Source organism: Colletotrichum truncatum (genome assembly GCF_014235925.2).
Source record: "Colletotrichum truncatum strain CMES1059 chromosome Unknown Contig_0007, whole genome shotgun sequence".
In the NCBI taxonomy this organism is placed as follows: Eukaryota; Fungi; Ascomycota; class Sordariomycetes; order Glomerellales; family Glomerellaceae; genus Colletotrichum; species Colletotrichum truncatum.
This window is the reverse complement of record NW_027222404.1, coordinates 2,907,537-2,932,432: the sequence shown is the minus strand read 5'-3', so window position 1 is coordinate 2,932,432 and position 24,896 is coordinate 2,907,537. Positions and strand designations below refer to the sequence as shown.

The 24,896-nt window shown below is 52.3% G+C and overlaps 7 protein-coding genes across 7 annotated transcripts; 4 read left to right on the top strand and 3 right to left on the bottom strand.

The window, feature by feature from the left end:
• Positions 1-2,274: 2,274 nt before the first annotated feature.
• CTRU02_211216 (major facilitator superfamily transporter) lies at positions 2,275-3,885 on the top strand (the record flags this gene model as incomplete). The annotated part of the gene is made up of 2 exons (XM_036720240.1): positions 2,275-3,565; positions 3,641-3,885. The coding sequence occupies 2 exons, from the start codon at positions 2,275-2,277 to the stop codon at positions 3,883-3,885; spliced, it is 1,536 nt and encodes a 511-aa protein (XP_036587983.1).
• Positions 3,886-4,176: 291 nt separating this feature from the next.
• Positions 4,177-8,172, bottom strand: CTRU02_211215 (5-oxoprolinase (ATP-hydrolyzing); the record flags this gene model as incomplete). The annotated part of the gene is made up of 2 exons (XM_036720239.1): positions 4,177-7,883; positions 7,959-8,172. The coding sequence occupies 2 exons, from the start codon at positions 8,170-8,172 to the stop codon at positions 4,177-4,179; spliced, it is 3,921 nt and encodes a 1,306-aa protein (XP_036587982.1).
• A 2,955-nt stretch (positions 8,173-11,127) lies between these two features.
• CTRU02_211214 (uncharacterized protein) lies at positions 11,128-11,800 on the top strand (the record flags this gene model as incomplete). Its single annotated transcript, XM_036720238.1, has 2 exons — positions 11,128-11,248; positions 11,304-11,800. The coding sequence occupies 2 exons, from the start codon at positions 11,128-11,130 to the stop codon at positions 11,798-11,800; spliced, it is 618 nt and encodes a 205-aa protein (XP_036587981.1).
• A 1,201-nt stretch (positions 11,801-13,001) lies between these two features.
• Positions 13,002-13,907, top strand: CTRU02_211213 (alpha beta hydrolase fold protein; the record flags this gene model as incomplete). The annotated part of the gene is made up of 1 exon (XM_036720237.1): positions 13,002-13,907. One exon carries the CDS (start codon positions 13,002-13,004, stop codon positions 13,905-13,907), a length of 906 nt encoding a protein of 301 aa, XP_036587980.1.
• A 677-nt stretch (positions 13,908-14,584) lies between these two features.
• On the bottom strand, positions 14,585-15,836 carry CTRU02_211212 (proline racemase; the record flags this gene model as incomplete). Its single annotated transcript, XM_036720236.1, has 2 exons — positions 14,585-15,668; positions 15,724-15,836. The coding sequence occupies 2 exons, from the start codon at positions 15,834-15,836 to the stop codon at positions 14,585-14,587; spliced, it is 1,197 nt and encodes a 398-aa protein (XP_036587979.1).
• A 2,427-nt stretch (positions 15,837-18,263) lies between these two features.
• CTRU02_211211 (uncharacterized protein) lies at positions 18,264-19,133 on the top strand (the record flags this gene model as incomplete). The annotated part of the gene is made up of 3 exons (XM_036720235.1): positions 18,264-18,670; positions 18,736-18,872; positions 18,946-19,133. 3 exons carry the CDS (start codon positions 18,264-18,266, stop codon positions 19,131-19,133), a joined length of 732 nt encoding a protein of 243 aa, XP_036587978.1.
• A 2,019-nt stretch (positions 19,134-21,152) lies between these two features.
• On the bottom strand, positions 21,153-24,081 carry CTRU02_211210 (transcription regulator bdf1; the record flags this gene model as incomplete). The annotated part of the gene is made up of 3 exons (XM_070205589.1): positions 21,153-21,515; positions 21,569-23,867; positions 23,984-24,081. 3 exons carry the CDS (start codon positions 24,079-24,081, stop codon positions 21,153-21,155), a joined length of 2,760 nt encoding a protein of 919 aa, XP_070060832.1.
• Between the last annotated feature and the right edge of the window lie 815 nt (positions 24,082-24,896).

Genomic DNA, 24,896 nt, shown 5'->3' with positions numbered 1-24,896 from the left:
AATCATCAGCCGAGTTGGACAAATAACGAGGTAGCCGCCACCTCGTGATCTGTTTGAGCTGTGGCCAATGAGAGGGTTTTCTTTGTGTAAAAATCGGGCCTTTGCCGTAGTGGTGACCTTATCGATTGGGGTAAAGTGGAGAAGCGATCTGTAGTGGGGTTTCATCTTTTTTTTGCTGGTATTTTCTTATTCTTTTTATCTACCATTTATCTTTCTTTATTTGTTAGTGCAAATGCCTTGTTGAAGCCCAAAGTCAAGATATTAACCAAACCAACAGAAACACCGCTATCATGCGGGTTTGCATGTTTGCCCGTCTCGGATAAGACATAACTGAGAAAACAAACATCAAAGTAGCCGGGAAGAAGGTCCAAAAAAGGATAAACTCAAGGGTGGTGTTTGATTCAAACGTTCATCAAGGCCGGTTGCATCTGCAGATGTGGTGTCATGCTGCGGATGCTTCCTCAGCAGACATTCCAGCAGGCGACCGCAAACAGTTGCGCCCCCATTGCCATGGCTTGGGATCGCCGCCGCGTGCCGTCCGAAGCCGTTGAAGTTTGTCTAAAATTGGGATCCCGAACTAAGGTGATTCGGCATCGTCTCTTCACTACACAGGATAGTATCGGTGTCCAGTGTCTGCTAGAATGGCCTATCTACGTAGTAAACAGATATCAGACGACGGACGCTTACTATCTCTCATCCAACCGGCCATACCGACCGGGATTGCCTCTTATCAACCTCTGTTCGTATCAGTGGGCTCTGGTCTGTCAATCGCAACCTGGTTTGTATCTCCCCCCCTGGCATCAAGGGTGTCGAGGGATTGGAACCCGTCGGCTGCTCCCCCGTTGCCTAGCACACATCAAGTCACACACCCCTGTCCTTAATTTTCACTTTTTTTTTTTTTTTCTTCTTCTTCTTCTTCTTCTTCTCCTGCTTTTTGGTCTCCCTTCTCTAATTGTACGATAGTGAATGTAGCATCACCTTCCATCATCCAACCTTTGATGGTATGGTATCCGTATGTATGTACCGTACTAAGCTCGCTAGCTGGTTCGTGCCAGGGGTCATTGTCACCTTTCAATACGGAGTCAACCGCCACAAGTCAGGTTTGGCCATGAATCCATTCGTGCTAACTGCGTAGAAGGCGTAGTTCCGGCTGCTGTTAGCTCCCACTCCAACGAAGCTTAGGTTGTTCGTTTCGTTTCCCTCGTTCGTTCCCATACCCTTCAAGTTTGCGTTTGTGCCGTCTTCCTTGCAACTGTCACGTAGCTTGCCACATCCCATCTCCAAAAGCCTGCCACCACACTCTCACACACCTCTACAATGCATTGACCTCAGCCCAGGCGCCAGGAATCGCTTCCCCCCAGCCATCCCCAAGCTGATAGGCACCCCCTCGGAACCACTCAGGACCACACGTCAGATGCGCACGCGCAGAGACAGGCGACCCCTTCCCACTGCTACCTTACCAGGCCGGGGTAGCTCCGATCCAAAAAATTCCAACCGTCTCATTCGGTCTTGCTGCCTTCCTTAGCAGCATCCTCTAGCTCTGTACATCGTTCAGTCTCATTGATACCTCTCTCGCTCTCTCTTTTCCATTCCATACCCGGACTGTTCGTATCGGATTTTATATATCCAGAAACCAGACCAGTCTTTCTTTAGGGCCTTTCTTAAATCTGACTGTCTCATCCTTCCAATCAAACACACTCTCAAACCACTTCTCCCTCTTTATCTTTTCCCCCCCTCCCTCACCCTCTTCTTCTCAAATATCTAACCCCATCCATCTCCCCCCCTGCTCATCCCGTCTCCATCTCTTTGCTCTCGCTACCACACGCCACACTCCAGACTCACACACACACACACACACACTCATATACACCCCGGCATCATCTGCAGACTCGACTCCACTCCTCACGATCATCACCCAGTGCAACTGCAACCTGCGCCGGTAGATGTCCCATAAGAACGCCGCACCCGTCCCCGGCTCCTTTGCTTGATCTCGCCGTCTGCTTCCCCTCTCCTCTTTCCTCCGATATTTCGCCAGCACCTTCCCGCGTGTGCTTCCTACGGCACTCCTTCCGTCCCGTCGCAATTGAGTTTATAGTTTCCGACACACTCAAATAGCACCAAAGCGCAGCTCACCTACCCCTCTCATACTCTCACCCTCTCACTCTCACATTCACTCATACAAAACACACACATTTTTTTTTTCACACAAATACCAAAACTTCAAAACAGAATCACCGCCAATTGACAGCCTCAATCGCGCCCAACACCACCAAAATGTCTACGGACGAGAAACACACCGCGGAACCCGCCGCGGCGCCAGCCACTACCACGGCCGGCGACGCCGCCCCCGCAACCGCCGATACCCTCACCCCCACCCCCCGTCCCTCCGGCTGGATGTACCGCGGCTTCAGAATCCGTCGTAAGGAGCTCTGGTACGCTTCCCCGCGCATCCAGCTCTTCATGGTCTCGTTTATTTGCTTCCTCTGCCCCGGCATGTTCAACGCCCTCACCGGTCTTGGTGGCGGTGGCCAGGTCAACACTTCGGCCCAGACCAAGGCTAGTACCGCCCTCTACTCGACTTTCGCCGTTGTCGCCTTTTTCGCCGGTACCTTCGCTAACCGTCTCGGTCTTCGTTTGACCCTGAGCATCGGTGGTCTCGGCTACTGTATCTACGCCGCCTCCTTCCTCAGCTACTCGCACAACCAGAATGAGGGCTTCGTCATCTTCGCCGGTGCCTTCCTCGGTGTCTGCGCCGGTCTCTTGTGGACCGGCCAGGGCGCAATCATGATGTCTTACCCCACCGAGAAAGAGAAGGGACGCTACATCTCGTGGTTCTGGATGATTTTTAACCTCGGCGCCGTCATTGGCGCCCTTATCCCTCTCGGCGAGAACATCCACAAGGTCTCGGGCAACGTCTCCGACGGCACCTACGTCGCCTTCCTTGTCCTCATGCTCCTCGGCGCCATACTTGCCCTGTTCATGTGCGACGTGCCCAAGGTTGTCCGCGAGGACGGCTCAAAGGTCATCATGATGAAGAACCCGTCTTGGCGATCCGAGTTCAAGGGTCTCTGGGAGACGCTCTACAACGAGCCCTGGATCATCGCCCTCTTCCCGCTCTTCTTCACCTCCAACATCTTCTACACCTACCAGACCAACAACATGAACGCCGCCCAGTTCAATGTGCGCACGAGAGCCCTCAACAATGTGCTCTACTGGTCCTCCCAGATCCTCGGTGCCCTCGTCTTCGGCTACGCCCTCGATCTCAAGTCCGTCCGCCGCAGCGTCCGCGCAAAGAGCTCCTACGTCGCCCTCATCGTCCTCACTTTCGTCATCTGGGGCGGCGGCTACGCCTGGCAGAAGAAGCAGGCCACGCGTGAGGAGACCGCCGCCGAGGGCTTTGTCAAGGTCGACTGGACCGATGGCGGCGAGAAGTACATCGGCCCCATGTTCCTGTACATCTTCTTCGGCTTCTTCGACGCCGTCTGGCAGACTTGTATTTACTGGTACATGGGCGCCCTGTCCAACTCGTCCCGCAAGGCCGCCAACTTGGCCGGTTTCTACAAAGGTATGCTTACGTCTCTCTATCCTGCTCACGATACTTCAGAGATGTCTAGTTTGCTAAATGACCCCCCCTTCACAGGAATCCAATCCGCCGGCGCCGCCGTTTTCTGGGCCCTCGACAGCGACGAGCAGCCTTTCAACGTCATGTTCGGCGCCAGCTGGGGCTGCCTCGCCGGTGCCCTCATCATCGGCGCCCCCATCATCTTCTGGAAGATCAAGGACACCGTCTCCCTCGAGGAGGACCTCAAGTTCACCGACGAGACGGTCGAGGACGTCGTTGCCCCCGGCACCATCGACACCAAGCCCACCAAGGAGGAGGCTTAATTTCCGTCGAGAAACACCATTCTACTGTGGCCAGAAGCTGGCGGCGGGGCGTACGTCTTTTTTGTGTGTGTGTGTGTGTGTGTGTGTGTGTTGCATGATATCCCGGGGTGTTTTGAGTGTCGAGGTCTGTACATGAGAGATGAGGATGAAATACCTTGAACCTTGCGTCATGATCATGGCCGTAATATTGCAAATTAGTTTTTTTTTTTTAGTAATGCCGACTTTATACAGTCGAACACCTTTTTTGATTCACTCTTTTTCACTTGTCGTTTACCCATTGTGTTCTAATCATCACACATACCCTCTATGTCTATCCTCCACCTCCTCACCCCCGTATCCTCCACCGCCAGGCGTGTTGACCTGCACATACTCCCCCTCCTTCAAGTTTATAATCGCCTTGCCGCCAAGGTTAATCCTCTCCATGCCGCCCTCTTCATTGAACAGGAACGCATAATTCTCGCCCTTGGAACCGGGCGAACCCCCCGCCATACCCCACGGCCTATACACGCGTCGGTCGCTGAGGATGCTAAACTTGAGCGGGATCCGCGCCTCGATCTCCCTCGTGATGCCATCGCCACCCCGCCACCTACCACTGCCGCCGGAACCCTTGCGGATCTCGTACCTCCGCACGAGAACCGCAGTGCGCTTCTCAATGACCTCGGCATCCGTCTGCCGCGTGTTCGTGGAGTGCACGTGCGTAGAATGCTCCCCTTCGTACCCGTCACCGGCGCCGACGCCGCCGCCGATGCTCTCGCCGTAGTTCCACCCTTTCTTCACGACACCCGTCTGCGGATCCCTCCCGCCCATCCCCCACCCGAAACTATTCGCGCACCCCTGGCTCGCGCCGTACCGCCCGAACGCGCGGAGTATGACGTCGATGACGCGCTGGCTCGCCAGCGTGCTCCCGCAGATGGCGGCGCGGGGCCCCGGGTTCAGCACGGACCCCTCGGGCACGCGGATCTCGACGGGGCCGAGGCAGCCCTCGTTCAGCGGTATGTCGATGTCGACGAGGCAGCGGATGGTGTAGATGATGGCGGAGTGGCAAATGCTGATGGGGCAGTTGTAGTTGCCCCACATCTGCGGGCCGGAGCCGGAGAAGTCGTAGACGGCGGAGCCCGTGTGCTCGTCGATGGATATGCGCACGCGCATCGGCGTGCCGTCATCGAGGTAATCCGTCGCCTCGAGCGGCGGTCGATCCCGGTGCCCCGCGTCGGCGGCGGCAACGGCGGCGGCGACGGACTTGAAGAAGCCGCGCACGGCGACCTCGGCGTTGGACTGGATCGCCTTCATGTACTTGTGCACCACGGCCAGCCCCCCGGCCTCGGCGCAGAGCCTGCGGAGGAGGATGATGCCGCGCTGGTTCGCCGACGTCTGCGCCTTGAGGTCCGAGATGTTGTCCGCGAGACGCCGGGACGTGCTGCAACCCGGGTAGCTCCCGGCCTTTTCGAACGCGGCGAGGACCTCCGTTTCGAGGAAGGACCCCGCCGAGACGATCTTCATCGACGGCACGTTGAGCCCTTCTTCCCAGAGCTCGCGGGACTCGGGCATCATGCTCGTGATGCCCTTGCCGCCAATGTCGGTGTGGTGGCCGCGGGAGGCGACGTAGAATGCGATTTCTTGGGTTCCCGACTCCGCGTCCGTGTCCGCGTCCGTGTCCGTGTCGACGAAGACGGGCGTGACGACCGTCAGGTCCGGCAGGTGAGTGCCGCCCCATTGCGGGTGGTTCGTGAGGAGCACGTCGCCGGGCTGGAGCTTGCCTTGCCAGAGTCGGTGCTGCGCCTGGATTGCGAACTGCATCGAGCCGAGGTGGATCGGGATGTGAGGCGCGTTGGCGACGAGTTTGCCCTGCGGGGAGAAGATTGCGCAGGAGAAGTCTAGGCGCTCTTTGATCGACGTCGAGATGGAGGTGCGTTGGAGGGTTGTGCCCATTTGTTCGGCGATGGCCATGAAACGGTGGGCAAAGACGGAGAGTTGGATCGGGTCGACTGCTGCTGAGGTTTCGGGAGTTGAAAGGGTGGAGGACGCGGAGGGGAGGGAAAGCTTCTCGAGGAGGACGTGCGAGGAGAGGATGTGCGCGCGGAAGGTCGGGGATACGAAGATTGTTTGCGTCTGGTCGATCAATAGGGCTGGGCCGGTGATGGCGACGCCCTTGGGGGTCTCGTCGAGATGGTACACGCCGCTCGAGTGCCATGCGCCGTCGACGTATACCTTTTGCTTCTCTCGCGGTTCAGGGGCTGCGATGTGACCGTTGGCGGACAGCTCTTTCAAAGCCGACGTCTCCTGTGTCTTTGCGCCTGCACTGCCTGTGCCGCGGACCTTGACCGACTCGATCACGATATCCCGGTTCATGGAGAATGCAAACTCGCGAATGTGCGTCGCCGCGAACATTGCCCCGTAGTCGCCGTCCTCGGGCTTAGAAATGGTAAGGTTGGTGTCGGTGCCGAAGTACCGCAGCACCAGGCTCTCGTCGAATACGAGGGAATCTGCATCGGCGCCCTGGGAAAGCAACTCCTCAGAGACCCGCGATTTGAGGGCCGCGAGACGATCCGCCACATGCGACTTGGCAGCCTCGTCGAGCTTGCTGCCGTATGGCTCGAGGGTCTCGTGCTGCAGCTCCGCCTGCGCGATGCCGTAGGCCGACAATAGGGACGAGAACTTATGGATAAGGATGCGGCGGATACCGAGACGGTCTGCAATGTCGCATGCGTGCTGGCCGCCGGCGCCACCGAAGCTGACGAGGTGGTGATTCTCCGGCGCGAAGCCGCGGGCTTCCGTTGCGTTGCGGATCGGTCGGGACATGGTTTCATTCGCGACGTTGAGGAATCCGAGAGCTACTTCTTGAGGGGTGAGGGATTGCTTCGTCTGCTGGTTAAAGTCGTCTGTGATTTCTGCAAACTTGGCTTCCACAACGGCCGTATCCAGCGGCGAGTCGGCGTTCTCGCCAAAGATGGAGGGAAAAGACGAGAGAACGAGACGTCCTAGAAAGAGGTTGGCGTCGGTCACGGTCAAGGGCCCTCCTTTTCGGTAACATGCTGGGCCGGGGTGCGCTCCCGCACTCTCGGGGCCAACGGCTAGTAGTCCGTTGCGCGCGAAGAGGATGGAGCCGCCGCCTGCTGCTACGGTGGCGATGTTCAGCATCGGTACCGTGATTGTGCGTCCCGCGATGGAGGTCTCGGTGAGGTAGTCGTATTTCCCGTCGTATCGTGAGACGTCGGTGCTGGTGCCGCCCATATCGAAGCCGATGACGGGCGTTCCGTCATCTGAGTCATAACAAGAGCGCGCGATGCCCACGACGCCGCCCGCGGGACCGCTGAGGAGAGCCTCGTTTCCTCGGAATTTCGTCGCTGCTTTCAGGCCGCCGTCTGAGCACATAAAGTCTACCCTTTGCGGGGGGAGGCGGAAGCCGGACGTGAAGGATTGCACGTAGCGTTGGATCACGGGGTAGAGATACGCCTCGGAGCAGGTCGAAGTACTGCGGTTGAGGAACTTGATGGTAGGAGAGGTCGCGGCAGAGGTCGTGACAAAGTCGAAGCCTAGCTCGGGCTCGCGTGCGATGGAGGCTACGAGATCTTCGTGGGCTGGGTAGAGGTAGGAATGCATGAAGCAGATTGCAAGAGAAGTGTATCCTTCGTCCCGCAGAGCCCGGAGCTGCGCGCGAACAGCGTCCGAGTCTGGGCGGCGAAGGACGCGGACGAACTCGCCGCTTGCCGTACGGACGAGGCCATCTTCGCCTGCGTCTGAAGATGAAGCAAGGCTGGTCTTGTCGAGAGGCTCGGGGTTGAGGTCATAGTCCGCAGGGACGATGCGCTCATCAACCTCGACCACGGATGAGTGCAAGGCGGTGGCTTTCCGGATACTCAAATCGAACAGCTTGGGGCGAGATTGATCGCCAATGACACAGACGTCCTTGAAGCCCTTTGTGGTGAGAAATGCGAAGCGCTCGCCCTTGTGTTCGAGGAGAGCATTTGTGGCGACTGTTGTGCCGATACGGCATGAGGCTGGATGTATTTGTTAGCAAGGAAGTCTAAGAATAAAATAAAAGCATTTGTATGATCGCTCATGGGCCAACTTACCAATGCGAGAGCCGTCAAGCTTCTCTCCAACGGGGATGGATTTCCCTTCAGCGACCTCAAGAATGCGGCGGATGGCCTCTGTTGGTGCATCAGGGTAGTTTGCGGGATCTTCGGATAGTAACTTGAAGATCAAAGGTTCACGGCCGTCAATATCTGCAATGACGTCGCAAAATGTGCCGCCGCGGTCAATGGCAACTTTGATGTCGGCGACCATTTTGATGGCGGCTATGAAGAGCCGTTGATTTCGACAAGTTGTAGGGTCAGAAGTTTCAGCGCATGAGTTGGAGTGGCTTTTTAGGGCGTTGTTTAGTGAACCAAAACACTAAAGTTCAATGCTAAAGACTGGTAATGAGCGACAACAACAACAAAAACACCCCTTGTGATCAACCCGTCTTGGCGGAGTGAAGATGAATTATGCATATAAATAACAGGCCTTCCGGCACCCCGAGTACAACATCCAACATTGCCTTGCGGTAATTGATGCCGACGATTGGGGGCCGCTATTCTCCCTGTCAAAGGCCCCACGGCGACGCTTATCGGTAGCTTGTCGGACGGCGCGATGGCGTGCTAGCGGCCGGCCTCCGATCTTGTGGGCTCTGTCGGGGGCTTTCCGACGCGATGTGGTTGGATGCTGAGACCTTATCGCCGTCGTCGGCCTTCTGCGGTCCTTTGGAATTGAGAGGCGGTAGGATCCCGAGATAGAGAGTACTGTATCGAGTATTGCGCGATTGATTCTCCAGAAGACGGACACACAAAGTCATCCACGGATATCATGCCCGGCCCTCATGCCCAAAAACTTGGCGCAGGAACTTTACCAGCTTTGGGGACATAGTAGATATGGGTGATAACTTGTTGTTTGCTTTCTCCGTACTCTGTTCTGATTACTTGACCCGCTCCTTGTCAAGTACAAAGCCAGCCCGCCCATCCTGAACCCGCAAACATGATGCCAACCTAGCTGCGACCCACCATCACATCGTCAAATCACGATAAACTCCGCATGGTGTAGTTGGTTCATCACGTTCGACTGTAATGGTTCCCCAAGATGATCGAAAGGTCACCTGTTCGATTCAGGTTGTGGAGAGTGATTTCTTTTGTCGTTTTCTTTTTGCAACTGTCAGCTCGTGGAGGCATCAGCCATTTCCAGGTTTATAAATAGTCGGCACCTCGAAGCCCATTTAGCAAAGAGCTTGAATCTAATTGATCGAATTGATGAATGCCCTGTTGATATGAATATCTTGGATTTTGACGCCTGAAGACCAGCCCTCTAGCATCAGTACTGTCTGAAGGGTATAAAAGAGTTTGAGGCTAATCATGTTCGCGCTGCGAAAGATTTAAAGCTAACACGTGCCAAGCTTATAGTCAGCTTCCAAAAGAAGGTCTACAGGATAATCTGAAATGTCTTTTTTAGAAGGTGCTGCTTTAGCGAATATTGCGAACGGTGGACTGGCCGTCGCATTATCTACGAATAGGTAGAGGCAGGTACATTAAGGTTGACAATGAACCTAGTAGACTTCGAGGATGTTATTGTCTTCTAATGGGCATATGTGTTCATTTCTATTATGAGGAGGGTTCCAGATACTGCTAGCGTTTTCAGTCAGTTTGCATGATTTGTATAAGTAGTGGTTACTGCAATAGGTTCTAAAGCGGTTCGACATCGTACGTCTCACCAATATTCCTTTGTGCTGACGTCTAATCTGAGCTGCCTGCTTCATCTGGTGATACATGCTGAAAATCCGAACTGGATACTTCGTTCATTTATATAACACTGTGGCAGTAAACAAGCTCTCAACAAATAGCCGGCTGTTGACATACACACGCTTCTTTGCCGTAATAGCCCACTTTCTCTACGGCGGGCCCTTGTTCAAATTCAACTACAAGAACACTCGTTACTTAGACAGATACATAATGCCTTTCGGATCCAGAGTGTATGCCAGCATCTTATAATGCTCAGTTCCATAGAGCAAGAGCCAGCTTAATGGTACCCTATACAAAGGGTTTTCCCAGCCTCCGGATTGAGTAGCAATACAATAGCTGTATTATTTATAAATCTCGTATTCTACCAAGATAGAAGAATAGAATCACCGTACAAAAATTTCCAAAGCCACCCTTCTTACTTATAATGTCATTCTTTTCTTCAATTTTCAGATTCATTACTGTCTCCAAATGCCACGCCTTCCTGATACTTGATGTCAGACCCCCTTCCAAGTAGTTAATGCTTACTTTGCAGGGCTAAATCAGCCACGGTCCAGTCGGTATTGCTATTTTGGAAATATCAAACAAAGATCAGCAAGCAAGAGGGTACTCGGAACTGAATTATTCATCTCATCCGGATATCCGGTTGATTAGTGTGCCTACTACACGGGTGTTTATGCGCTGATCGAGCCCCTATTGAGCCTTGAGTGTATGCCGTGACTGGTAGGTACACAATGCAGCGACTGGGCCGCAAGAAAGGGGTAATTATCGCTCCTAAAGACGTCATATTTCGAGTGGCATTTCAGAATGGGAAAATTGTATTTGATGAACGCGAAAACTCAAACTTTAGACCCAACTCTAAGGCCTAACTGGGTATCCTGTGCTGAAAGGTTTTCTAAGCTTTTCACTAGAGCGAACCCCCACAAAAAGGCATATTTCTCTCCAAAGCTTTAAAGTTCAATGCAATAAGCAGCATTTATCAGCTTTCTACTACTGTTGACAGACTTGGGCAGAAGAAAAAAGGAATTGTAGATGAACTCGAACTAGAAGAATGAAACCAAAACTTCTCGACAAAAACAAAAAGCATCAAAAACAAGATGATAAAACAGAAAGAAAAAAGGACACAAGAGAACACTTTGAAGAATTAAAGCTTAACAGCTAACTGTAGACATTAAGATCATGTGACGCTTCCCCGTCTATCGTGAGGTGTAGCTTTACGCAGAACCGGACATCTCATTTGCTCCGTATCCGAAAACGACTCATGCTATAACGAGTTCTGGACGGAGTGGGCCCGGAACTACCGTAATGTAAGAGTTGAAATGATCGTCAAAGACAATGCAAGGCCTTCTTTTTGAGAAAAGCTCTTGATCCGTCGTCTATAAAGAGTGCCAAGCCCGCCAGCATTTATGTCATAAGCATCAAGCAATCACAGTACACAAGACATCTCTCCAGTCTATTATCACATCTATTTTCCATCATGGCCCCTCTCCTCAAGATCCTTTACGCCGGCTTGCTCGCCGCCAACACCTTGACCGCTGGTGTTTTGGCTACCCCTATTGACACTACTGTCTCTGAAGTACAAGCCATTGAGGCTAGAGGTGCGTACAAACTCCTACCAACCGAGTACCGATGCTGACCTTGACTTTGAATCAGACAACTTCTTGGCTGAAGGTGTCGAGGCTCCTTTCAGCGTCGAGATTGCAACCGACCTTGCTGTTCGTCATGAAGACGAGGCCGACCATGCGCTCCAGAAGCGGGTTTTCACCTCGCCTCACGTCAGAAAGGCATTCAAGGTCGTTGCTGGCAACATGATCTCTGCCGCTTCATGGGCATTCAACTTTTGGGTTGAGGAGGATGACAGGGGCAAGGCCGCTGTTTGGTACAGCGGACTGTCTGGCGGTGGTGTTGGCTCGCCCAAGATTGGCGTCGAAGGCGCCAGTTTCATCACCCACACCGGAAGCGAGGTCGACGTCAAGGTCCCTTTCATCGTCAAGGGAATCTATGCCGGCAAGGAATTGATTGTGCACTTTGTTGTGCGCATCCTCAGCGACGCCCACGAGACCTCGGTCCAGTTCTTCTATGATCGTCCTACCGCGACGCTCAACGGCCAGAATGCCCCGGTTTCCAGCTGGGACTTTGTCAATGTCTAATTCACCACCAGAGGCAACTAAGACTGGGCGATGCTAAGAATGAGCCGGTTTACCAATATGGCATTCAGGCAATTGGTTAGACGGTTCAATTCTGAGGCCTAATCTCATAGTTTAGAGGTTGTTGCGTTGGTCTCCAGCTCTTTAAAAATAGGTCGCGACATGTTTATGCAACAACACAATTCATCCAAAGTTACATCAGACTTTCATCATTCCTTAAACCATGAAGTGTACGAATTTTGGCATAACCTTTGAATATCGAACCAGACAAGTAAACAGCGTAATCAATTCCAGCATCGTTTCCTAGCAACTAGCAGTTTCTACCTTCATCAAGCATTTGTATGACGTGCATAAGTTCCTAAAGTTAGACAAATACAGTATAGACTTCCCGGTAGCATCATTCTAGGTTATCTCTGGCCGCTTTTGACTTTTTGATGTTAGCCTCTCCGGTATCGTAAGGTCTAGTTGCACATTCCGTAAAGCTTGTGCTTATTTTAATTAAACTGCGATATTCTAGAAACTTTACTGATTCTCTATCTTTATTAGGAATAACATGTCCAAGCCTCATAGAAACAAAATAGATCTGAAACTTCTTGGCAAGAGTTGTCGCATTGCTTGTTTTGATCATATCATGATGCTTGATCAACGCCAAGCAATCGCTGCAGAGCATCTTAGATTAGCTGGACATCATCAACCACAAAATTCTCGGACCAGCTGTTATCAGCAACCTTGTTTGTTCCCCTGCCTACCGCAAAGATGCTCGGACCTAATGGGTTGGCTGGAGGTCACGATTGTTGGGTTTCACAGAGCATCGGCATCGAAAAGCCGCGGCTAAGAGTTCCGCCGCAACCTGCGGGGACGCAACGAATTTGGCATCATAAACAACTCATCGTAGGCTTGAAATTGATATGAAATGTTGATTTATAATACTAGGCTTCTTTTGGAGACTAAAGAGTGTAAAAAGGTACGCAGCCAATGATCGGTATGTAGTCGGACGCCCTGCGAGGCCACGCGCAATGCAGCTTTGAGGTGAGTTGCGTCACCATGCGCGTCAATAATTTACCGACTCGACAGGCATTGAAGGGCGCAACGTTGTCTATTAAAATCACTAACAACACCGCGAGCAACTCTTGAGAACTGGTCACATTAATACCATCAAAAAACCTTCCCCCCCAAAACCCTGCTTTCTGGAATAGCACGCAATATGTTTAAAGGCTTCCAACCATTTACAATCACCACCCAGGCCTCGCCGGAGGTAACAATCCATGGCATCAAGAGCGGGGACTCAACATCCCCTCTTCCCCCTCTCCTCCTCATCCACGGTTTCCCTCAGACCTACCACATTTGGCACCGGGTTGCAGAAAAGGTTACCGACCGTTACACTGTCATCGCAATTGACATTCGCGGCTATGGCGCGTCCTCAAAACCAGCTGATGTAGCCTCCTATGCCAAGAGCGCAATGGCTCGAGACTGCATCAGTGTCATGGATCAACTCGGTTATGCCAACAAGCCATTCTTTGTCTGCGCCCACGACCGCGGCGCCCGCGTCGCGCACAAGCTTGCGGTTGACTTTTCTGATCGTGTGCGAAAGTCCATTTTCCTCGACATATGCCCGACTTTGGTCATGTACAGGTCGACGGACTTTGACTTTGCAAAGGCGTATTTCCACTGGTTCTTTTTGATCCAGCAGGAGCCTCTCCCCGAGACCTTGATTTCAGCGGCACCGAGGCATTTTGCGGAACTCTTCATGGGGGCGCGCCAACCCAAAGGCTTGGAGATTTTTGGAAAGGAGAATTTCGATCACTACGCGAGCGTGCTGGAGGATCCGGCCGCGGTGCATTCCATGTGCAACGATTATCGCGCCAGCGCAACACTGGACATGGAAGAGGCAGAGGCCGACTTGAAAGCTGGGCGGTTGATTCAATCCCCGTTGATGGTTCTCTGGGGCAAGCATGGCGTGATCGAGAAGTGTTTCGATGCAGTCAAGGAATGGCGGGATGTTACGAACAAGGACGTGTTGGTGCAAGGTCATAGTGTCGAATCTGGGCACTACATTCCCGAACAGGCGCCAGATGACGTTGTTCAGGCAATCACGGAGTTCTTTGTGTGAGCCAGAGAGGTTTGTTTCCGGGTTGGGGACATGGTTGTGTGGTTAGTTGTCTTCAATACCTTTAACACTGATTCTAACAAAATGTCAACCTCCACAGTTTAGACACGGATTCTGCTCCAATCAGTTTTCTGTCGTTCGGATAGCTGAAATCTGATTAGCTGGACCGTTACAATGCTATTTATTACTTTTCAGCGCATTCTATCGATCCACATCTTTCTCACAAACGAACCCTTGCTATCCACTAGGGTTACTAACATGAGTGTCCAGGTCCGCTCCCAACACCGTCCCCATTAGAAAGTGGGTTCAATTCCACGGCGTTGTGGCAGAGTGGTCTAATGCGCAAGACTAGAAATCTTGTTCCTTCGGGAGCGTCTGTTCGAATCAGGCCAACGTCGTCTTTTGCTTTTTGCATGGCTTGGTTGTCCACCGTGTGGAATGATTCTGAAATACATCAGTTAGGGTGCTTTTCAATGGCGCAGTTAGTAACCTGGCTAGAAATCATTTTGCGGCCGTAATATCCTAAACTGCTACGTTTATTCATAATTTTCAACAATGGGTATACTGAATGGTTCCCATAGCATACATGGTCAAATGTAAAACTGAATTCCGCCGAAGGTATGATCAAATAGTGCGCGTGGCATAGTTAGTCTAAAACAGAAACAGGTGTTTCCGAGGCACTATTCTCCCAAGCTCTGGAAGGAAAACCCTCTGCCAACATCATCTTCTTCCTCAGCCACAAACGTGCTGGAACCAATATAGTAAGCTCTCCCGCTCACTTCAACTCGAATGCCTTCTCTCTTTCCATAATCAATTCTTTCCACTGGAGTGCCAACAAAAGCGCTCTTGTACCCTCCTTGTGCTGTCGAGACAAGACTATGATAGGTCCAACTCTCGCCCAACTGCCTCTCTCCCTTTGCGACTGCCACCACAACCCGCGCCTGCACCAGCGAACCCGTCGGACTCCGATCAATCTGCTGGTCGGAGAAAAAGTACAATCCCGTCTCTGCACCTTTACATCCCGGTGCAGCAGGCACAGATTCGCCGCTCTCAGCATCTGTGACCATAACCCCATAAATAGATTGCAGTCGATCATCATGAGGAACTGTAAGACGAGTTCTCAACAGAGGTGTAGAATTGAAGGCTTTTTTGAGCTTCTCTGCGGCTTTGCTGAGTGCGGCCAGGTTTGGCTTCGAAAGCGAGGGCGAAAAGCCGAGAGCTGACGCAGATACGATGATATAAAAAGCGCCGCCGTAGCTTACATCGACCGTCACATTCTCGCGGTCACCCAGTTCAGGCCAGCGTAGGGGCTCGGGAATGTAGAAAGCAAGGTTCACGGCGGTAGCAAAAGTTGGTATGGAAAGGAAGGTAATCGGGCGGCTAGTATCCGACCTCCATACACCAGCTACCTTTAGAGCGGGAACTCTGACGCTAACCAGGCCAACCGGAGCATGGAGCCGTAATTCGACTTCCTGCTTCAGCTCATCAAATGCTAGTTGCTTTCGTCGAGGAAAGATGGTTTCATCCGTGCAGTCCACAAGGAACCTGCTAAGCGCCATTGTGGCGTGGCCGCACATCATGCCGTATCCTTCATGAGTAAGAAACAGAGCGCCCATGTGAGCTTCACCAGAATCTACTAGCTCAGTATGCGGTCTCAGGACGGCCCCGTACATGTCCTGATGGCCACGAGGTTCATAGACGAGGCTCCGCCGGATGTGGTCATGCTGTAGTTGAGCCACTTCACGTTGTTGAAGAAGTGTGCCGCTGAGGTAGCATCAATCAGCGCATGCTAATGGAGGTGGCAGGGGATCCGACGAACGGGATATCGGGATAGCCTGCGTAAACGATGCGGGCTGGTTCTCCCGATGTGTGCATCTCCACTGTCCGAATCTCATGTCCGACATGGGGACGGATGAATGAAGGTAGACTCATGATTAGATAGTCTCTACTTGATGAACTAAGTTGATGGGAGGCTGGTTGACGTCTGCTGTCAAACCTTGAATGACAAATGTTTGGGGTGGAACAATCTGCTGGCAACTGGTGCATTGATCCGATGCGGGTCCCACTTGCCGGCCGCTCAATGCCGACATCGGGATCAGCTACTGCTCCTGGCCCGGACCAAGACATAGGCATTCCATATCAGGATATGAATATTTCCTCAAGACCAGTTTCGCTCTTGAGAAGGTGTCAAGCTAACTTGGTCAAATCACTATATAGTTGACTGCCAGCTCACTACGATGACATTCAGTGCATGTTTCGTTCTTGTATAACGATGCTGCTTGCAGTTAGACAGATTCTTGATTTACATAATCGTTCACCGGCTTGTGCATCTCTTTGAACAAAAGAAGCTTCGATTGCTGTCTCGATGGATTGGATGATTCGCGATCATATACTAGAGTTCCTCTGCCTCCAGCATGTAATATAGAATTCCTGCATTTGTTCCATCTGTGGTTCCTACATGTACCGTGACACGCATCGAGTATGTGTCTGGCGGCGCTATGACTGTGGGGTGGTTGCCATCAGCTCAGTGGCTTTGGCCTACTGTTTGTCTCATCCGCTCTTGTTAGCAAGCCGGTCATGGCACTTCTCCGAACCCTGACACAAGGATTTGGCACGGGCAGGAACCTGTATCACTCCAGAACGAATAGGAATGGCTGTTTGGCGATTAAGTCTTGAAATCGAGCTTCAGGTTTATGACCGAGGAGATCCAGATGCTTTTCCCATTCAACCACAATTTCAGAGGTTGGGCCATCAGTGAGGGCTCCATATAATTCACCTAGAAAAGACGAAGAAAGAGCAGAGAACGGGTCTATTGTTAGTCTGGCGACAAGTGTTATGAGTCGTGATCAGCTCAACCCGTTTTTAAACCGGAAACTGACGAGTATGCTTTCTCGAATGGAACTTATTCCCTGTTGCCGTTTCGAATGCACTAGCTGGCTTGAGAGTTCGTATCTAAACAGGGAATGAAGTAAAAATACGACTTGATGTGTAATCATCACCAAAAGGCACATGATTTTTCTTACTCAGCCCATGAACGTTGCTCACAGCGACCAAGCGAGCATTGGTTTTCAATATAGAGAGTCAAATGCAAAGTTGATTGGCGGCAATAAGTCAAGGGCTCCAAGCTGTCTGGATCAATTTCAGAGTTCAAATTTGTACGACATCCTCCTGAGATGATCATCTAGTTCAACTCTAATATGTTCCAGCTGACGAACACCATATACCATTTCAGACGGGTGTGATTTGGGCAGTCCATCGTTGCCGAATCGGCAGCGAAAATGATCCAACCCAATCTTGCAACCCAATCGTGGAATGCAGCACGCGGTCACTATCGGTCCCGTCGCAAAGACAAGAAACAACAGCGGCAAGGTCAAGAGCTTAAAGCGAGCCGTCACCAGGATGTTGTCTCGCACGAACGTCAAGTCTAGAACCGGGAACGCTATATCCGTTGTCATATTCCCCTTCAGAAACTCAGAATCAAAAGTTCGGATTGTTGAGCGGTCGCACGGGGCAGGGGGGCAAATCTCCCCGTCAGCCCTGCGGCCTACCGTCGCAATGTACGCCAACTAGTTCGGCTCAAACTCCGAATCACATTATGACACGAACATGAGTGCAGTTGACGACTAGATTTAGCTGCTGCGACACCACTGCGAATGGTCCTAGTTATAGCTTCCATCATGTGCAGCGGTGCGTCATTGGTCGATAGTTGCTCATGTATTTGCGTCGTCGTATTGAAGCAGGCCAGGAAACCAACCCTTAACTTTAAGCTTGTGGTTTATTTCCGAGATATCACTACTACTATTCAGAGACCAACTCAATTATCTAGTACACCATCTGTTTACGGGATCACGGCAATCGTGTTCCCAGTTTGCTTCACGGAAGACTAGCCCGAATAACACTAGTCTCCCGGGAAGCCACCCGCCGTACTGAGTTGACGAGCATATCCTAAAAGGCTCACGGCCTCTTTCAAGGTCTCAACCTCTTACATTATGCCATTCCCCACAAAATAGATGGTGAAAAGACAAGAACATTGAGGCAAAACAATGGCATCTCCACATACCCGTTCCTTCAGTTGATCCCATCCAACCCTGCCGCATGAACAGGGTATTCATCTCTGAGTTCGCCTCAAAACACCTCCCGCGCCATTTGCAGTTTAGCCGTACAGAATCTTCCCCACGATCCGAAAAGACCTTCAGTAGATAGAGACAATGAAAAAGGCTCCTTGATCCCCATCCTGATCGCAGCGGGCGGTCGTACGTGAACGTGACTTCTCTCATCTCCTTCATCTCAGCTCTGCTCTGCATCTCCCAGCGCCGTTTCATCAGCCCAATGAGGCCGTAGCGGCCTTGGTGCCTCACGATGCACATCCCATTGCCGGTCCTCCACTTGTTCTTTCTGTTATCCATCCTCGCCGGCTTTACCACGGCTGAAGACGTCGGGAACCAGCGCAACATCACGCCTAACCATGTCTTCTCAAGCCCCTTCACCCACACAACACCAGCTCCGGACCCTTTGCTCGTCGCCCGTCGACTTGTGAAGGCACGACAAGGCGATCCGCGCCCCTCGGATGGAAGGACAAACTTTATCGGGTGGTATAGTGTCTCCAACATCTGGGTATCCGCCGTCTGCCAGTCGAGCGAATACTTTGCGGCCGACGCCAAATACGGCGTGTGCTGTCCTCGGAGCAACATATACTGCGACTTGGCTACGACATGTGGCGGGTTGGATAACAACTTCGCGATAGGGCCTTATGGGCAGGCAGATTGGTATGTCTTTGACTTGAAACCCCCGCGACGAGATGGGAGGTGGGCGGTGCTGAATGAAGGAGCAGCGGACCGAGCAACACCTGCGACACCATCACTATGCTCCAGACACAGGGCGGCGACGATGCGCGGAGCATCATATTCTGCATCCCTAAATCGGAGCAGTTTGCCCTGCCAAACACTTGGTATCGTGTCACTTATCCACGTACGTTGCTTCTATCTTCTGGCCCCGAGGGGAAATGTGAGATCATCGACTAATGGCTGACGTGCCGGGACAGTTCCCCAGACGGAGGCTTCCACAGTGACGGTAACATTGAGTTCAACCGTAACTGCAACTGTCCAAGTTGGAAACTCGACAGTACCAACAGGAGGACCGCGGTCGACTGGCGTATCCACATCAGCACCTAATGGTTTGGCTATCGCAGTGGCTGCTGTCATCTCTTTCCTCGCTTTCATGGTATTTTGAAAGAAAAGCAGAAGAGACGTATCTGAATCCTCTACAAGCCCTTTAATAGGGGGAATCGAGACGATATAATAGGGGCATGGTCTGCCGAAAGATGGCACGCCAGCCGTTGTGCCGGGTTACTGTCGTGACATGCCCAGGTTAAAGTCGACCTAAAAGCGATTCGCGCGTACCTTGGCCAGTGGCGACTGCGTCAACATAGTGTTGATCGCACATCTCTTCACGAGACACGACACCCCCTCAACCACTGCGCCTAAGACTGAGAGGATACCTCTCGGAAGAGAACACGGAAGCAATTGGGGCAGTGGGTCATACCGCAGACACAAAGTGGCTGGAAAAAACATAGCATTCTTGTCAAAATATCAGCATAAGCACATAATGATTCACACAGAACATAATAGATTCAAGCATATCTCACAAAAAGGCATGACAAACAGCAAGTCTCCTGCGGCCCGCATTCCGCTCTCACGTGTCTTTCAATAAGATCAACGTAGTAAAACTTACAACCAAGATACTCATCAAGAACTCAATAGGTTCCCATAACAGCAGCGAGTAACTTTGCAAATTACCTGCATTCCGCAGGACCACCTCGGTCCGGCATCCAAGGCCGTAACATCCCGGCATGGACACCCCGGCCCGGCCGATCGCCCTCCCCACAGAGTACCTCGACAAGTCACCCACCCATAGCAACCCCCGGGAGCTTTTCTCCTTTCCATCAGGATTCTTCTGCCCGCCTTTGTAGCCCTGGACACCCCCCCCCAAAAAAGGTCCCACGCGAAAACCCCCCATCTCGAAAAAAAATCAAAGTAGCTTCACGAAACGGACGCCATAGTCCCGTCTCGTCGAGCAAATCGTATGAGCACCCGCCAATATCAAAATTTTTGATATTCAACTCCGCCCACCACCACCACCAATCCTTAAAACTTTCTCACCTTCGAAAAAGAATTCAGTCAAGAATTGCCCAACATCCCGACTTTCATCCGAGACCATGTCCGGACCAAACTAGGAAATACACTCTTTTCTCCCACCCTCCCTACTACCACTCTAATTCCGAACCGCACCCACCAAAAAGAAAACACCCAGTGTTTAACCCAACCCGATCACCTCACCCATCCGACCGGCACGTATATCATCGGCCCCACGACTCAAGCAACGGCAATCCGATACCGAATCAGTCGATTTAGAATTTCACTTGCCTCCGACGACTGAACCTAGAGAAAAGGAAGAATGAAAAAAAAAAAAAAAAAAAACAGCTCGTATCCCCGCAAAAAGTTTGTGCAGAATGCTGATTCAGCTACAGGACTCCCTCCCCTTTCGCCCAATCAAGACGGAAAACACCAGACCCGCCCAGGCTTCTTTGTCGTACCTCTCATGGGACGGCATCCCTAAACCACCTTCAGAATCAAGCTCACCTGAGCACGAGGAATGCGAGGTACCAGGCTGACCTGAGCGCTACCAAAGCTGGCAAGGCAAGTGTCTGTCGTGCCTGTTTGGGAAGAAGGCCAGTACACAGTCAGAGGCTGGTTCGTGTCGCCAAGCCATGCATAGTTTTTGTCCCACAGGTTGTTCCAAGATGAAGGAAGCCACACATCGCATCGCTCTACAAATCACGCATGAGCATCGGGATGAAGAGTATTATACATCATATTCTACAACCTCGACTGGCTAGCTGGCCTAACTCGCTGCTGGCTAGCAAAAAATAGATGCTCTCATAACGCGGCATCCACAAACACCGCAAATCAACGCTCATCTCATGCCAGGCTCTCTGCGCCATGTGGTCATCATATTGCGCAGGCAACCGCCTTGGGCGTGTTGCTCGTTTGACCACGATATAGACAATGTCACTGGGACTATGCCCATGAACTGAGAGCCAGTCTCATTTCAGCACTGTTGAAATGAGCCGAATATAGGGCGCCAAACCCCTCATGGTATTACGGCGCGCAGTCATCCTCTCTTTCTCTCTCTCTCTGTCTCCTCATAATCGATTTGACATCTGACGAGTCGTGAATGACGAGCACGCCATTACTCCTCTTCTGAGTCTGACGACTCACTATCCCCGTGGATCGGTGCTTCATCTGCCCGGCCGGAGCTGTCAGGTCGCTCCTGGTCGCCGTCGGAGCCCTTGCCGTACATGTTTCGCAATCTCTCAAGTTCCGCGATACGCGCCTCTTGTTCCTGGGCGTTCATGGGCTTGTTCTTCTTGGGCTTGCTAGATTTAGACGCGTTCTTCTGAGACGCGTTGTTTACTGGAGATGGTTCACGAGCAACAGCTGCCAAACCTTGGCCAAAAGTGGGCAATGCCTTCTTGCAAAGGTCCCACAGCTTATGAAGGGCCTCGTTGGTAAGTTGGTCAATCTCAAGTTCGAGTTCTCCACTGCTGTTTTCCTGCAAAGTTTGTCAGTATATGCCATTGTACCACGTGGAAAGGGGATGCATACGGATTGGCCGGTATCCTTCTTGATGATGTCGATAGCTCGCTCGATATGCGGGCTTTCGAGATCGTTAATCGCATTGGCAATCGCATCCTTTTCGGGCTGAGTCATGGCACGCTGTTTCGGCCTCTTGGGTGCGCCGCCACCGCTCTTCTTGGGGGGCACGGTCGGCGCCGACTTCTTGCTGGGGACGCCGCCTGTCTTGGGCTTGCTGGACTTGAGCGGCTTGGCCTTGTTTCCTTTGACAGGCTTTGGAGCTGGCAAGTTTTGCTTCTCTTGCAGAATGCGCGCCCTAATAGTGGCGATCACAGACTGCTGGAGATCAATCATTGCATCGCTCGAGGCGTCTGCCGTCTGATAAAGCTGAGTCAGCTGCTGCGTTTCTTCCAAGAGGCGCTTCTCGAGCATCTGGATCGTCTTATTGGTCGCGGGTTCCGCGGCGGCGGTAGTCGCTTCTTCTTCTTCTTCCTCAACATCGTCTTCACTATCGCGAGCTGAGCCATCAGAAGTAGGTTTGGCCGGCGTGTGCTTCGCGATCCACTGCTCTTTCTTGGACCAAAGATTCCTAAAGATTGATTCCAGTTCTTGGCCGTGTTCGTAGACCGGTTGTCCAGGCTGGTTGAACTTGAAGCAGTTCTTAAAGACTTGTTTGACATCCAGCTGGAAATCCTTTGCCGTCTGATAATCATGGTTCTTCAGTTTGCCCATGATAGTACCAAGGTCCATAGGACGCTTAATAATGGTAAAGTATGTGGGGATGGCGAGGGCAACGGGGTCAACAGGGTGCAGGAAAGCATAGTTGACATGAGCATGCTTAGGATCCATCAATTCATTCAAGACCTCATAGCAAAACTGCAGCTCAACGGGAAGCTTCTTCTTGTTGAAGTTCTTGGCCGTGTAGTCAGGATCGCGGTTCTTTGTAGGCTGGATGGCACGCTTCGGCCGGTCCAAGTCATTCTGTGTCGAGGCACGTCTAACCTGAGGCACACCACCAGGGGGAACAGCATACGCCTCCGCCTCAGTCTTCGCCGGAGGGCTAGCAGCAGCGACACTAGGCGGTCTGCGAACGGGCGGCGGAGGCGCTGAGGTTCTCGTCTCCGAGTGACGAGACGGTTTGGGAATAGGCTTGGACTTGGCAGGTTCGTTTGATGGAATATCGGCGACACGGGTCCAGGCCAGCTTGACAACATTGAGCGCAGCAGAGGTAATCTCGTTGTTAGCGCCATTAAAAATGACTGAGTTCTTGTAGATCAAGCCAAGATCGTCCTTGAACTTGCGAAGGGTGCTGTACTTGTTGTCACGCAGGTTTCGCTCGAGTTCACCAATGTCCATGGGGTTCTTAATCCGCTCCATGTAATTCGCGGCAAGACTGGGCCACATTTTGACCACGGCATCTTTGAAATGGGCGCCGTGCTTGGTCTTCTTCACACCGGCCAGGACTTTACGGAACTCGCGTACTTGGTGTGACGTTAACGGCTTCGGATCGCGTTCCGGGTCGATCCAGTTCGGGAGGTCATCGAGAGCAGACTCGCCTTTAGCCAAGTCTCCCTGCGGCTTGACCTCAACGGTGGATTCGGTAGCTCGTGCCTCCTGGGAGTCGGCGTTCGACTCGGTCTTTGCCCGCTTAGGTGCGGGTTCGTCGGCAGCATCATCCTCTCGCTCGCGAGAGACCTTGCTTGCTGCTGAAGGTGCATCGGCCATTGGCACATCGGTGTCTTTGGGTGCTGACGGCTTTTCCTCGTTACTGTCAATTGCGAGTTGCGACATACTTGCTGGGTGGAGATCTACCTCTTGACCAGCTGCAGCAGACAGCGCGGGAGACGATTCTTCCTTCTTCGCTCCATTCACCTTCTCATCATCTTGACCCATCTCTACGTCTTCCTTGGAGTCAGATGCGCTTTTCGCAGGCTCAGAGGCCTCGGCAGCGGCCTTCTCCTCTGACTTGGGCTTGGGTTTCTCTTCGGTCGCGTCCGACATCTCGACATCTTTGGTCGGTGCCTCAGGTGCCGGGCTAGCAGGCTTGCTCGATTCCTTTGCGTCCTTCACGTCGTCCTTCTTTGATTCATCTTTCGATGCGCCCTCAGACTTGGCAGACTTGGGAGACTTGGGGGACTTGGGCTCTTCAGGTGACTCATCGGGCTTCGCGGAGGCTTCCTTGGGTGGTGCATCGGCATCTTTGGAGGCGCTCACATCGGCATCGTTAGCCGTCTTCTTCTCATCGTCATGTTTGCCATTGCCGTTAACCGTTGGCGCGGCATCAGAGTCGGCGGAAGTTTTGGAAGGCGCGGCGTGACTGCAGACATGGAGTCAGTGACGAGGTCTTAATTATAGTTATCACCTTGCGCAAACAAGACGCCACCAGCTACGCAAACAGCGACGGGTAGGCAAGGCCAAGGCAAACCGGAAACAAACACTGCTTACCCGTTCGTCTCAGGCTTGCTTTCCTCCTTGACCGGTGTCGACTCGACTGGTTTCTGATCCGAGGCGCGTTCTGACTGTGGTGACGCCATGACTGCCATAAGGTTTTTGTAGTATAGGGCAGTATTACTGTGCGCGACGCGACATCAATGGCGGCGCGCGCAGATGTTGATGAGTGAGATGAATTACTGAGAAGTAATGGCGCAGATGATGCACAGGTAGCGAGGCGATCGTGAGTGGGAAAGCTGAGGCGGCGCAAGCTGGAAGGTGCCGAGAAGGTTGGCTACTTCCAAAGATTCGGGAAAAGCGCGAATGGACTTATTAAAATAAAATAAATAAAAAGTCCTGGAAGGTATCGAATGATGGCGCAGTAGGGGGAATGCGCAATCGCAGGGAAGCTACCGTCACTAAAGTGGATGGAAGCTTTACAAGGGGCGTCGCGATCCTTGATCGCGCATGCAACTCAAAGCGGAAAAAACGATGAGGATGCACAAGTCGTAAAAGTCGCGAAAGCCTTGACGAGAAGGTTCACGAATGCGCCGGAGATGATTGCAAAGGCACAATTGATTATGGCGCAGTGCGAATCGATGATGATGGAATGCGGCGACAAGATGGTGGTGGATTGGTTATTCCGGCCGAGTCGCGACGCGAAAGTGTAAGTGGGAAAGGGTTACTGCCGTGGGATCTTTGGTGGCGATGGCGATACGGTTCGGGAGGGTGGAGGGACCTGAGCGGAGGAAATCGCGTGCACGTCAGTGGTTTTTGGCCGAGATGGCGGCGCGTCCTATTTATGAGAAAGCGAGAATTGGGGGTGGTCCCCGGAGAGCCGGTTATCTGGCCTTATCGGGGTGCGCAATCACGACTGCTTCAGAAGGGGTGCGGCCTGAAAACAGTGGCAGAAAAAAAATAGTGGCGT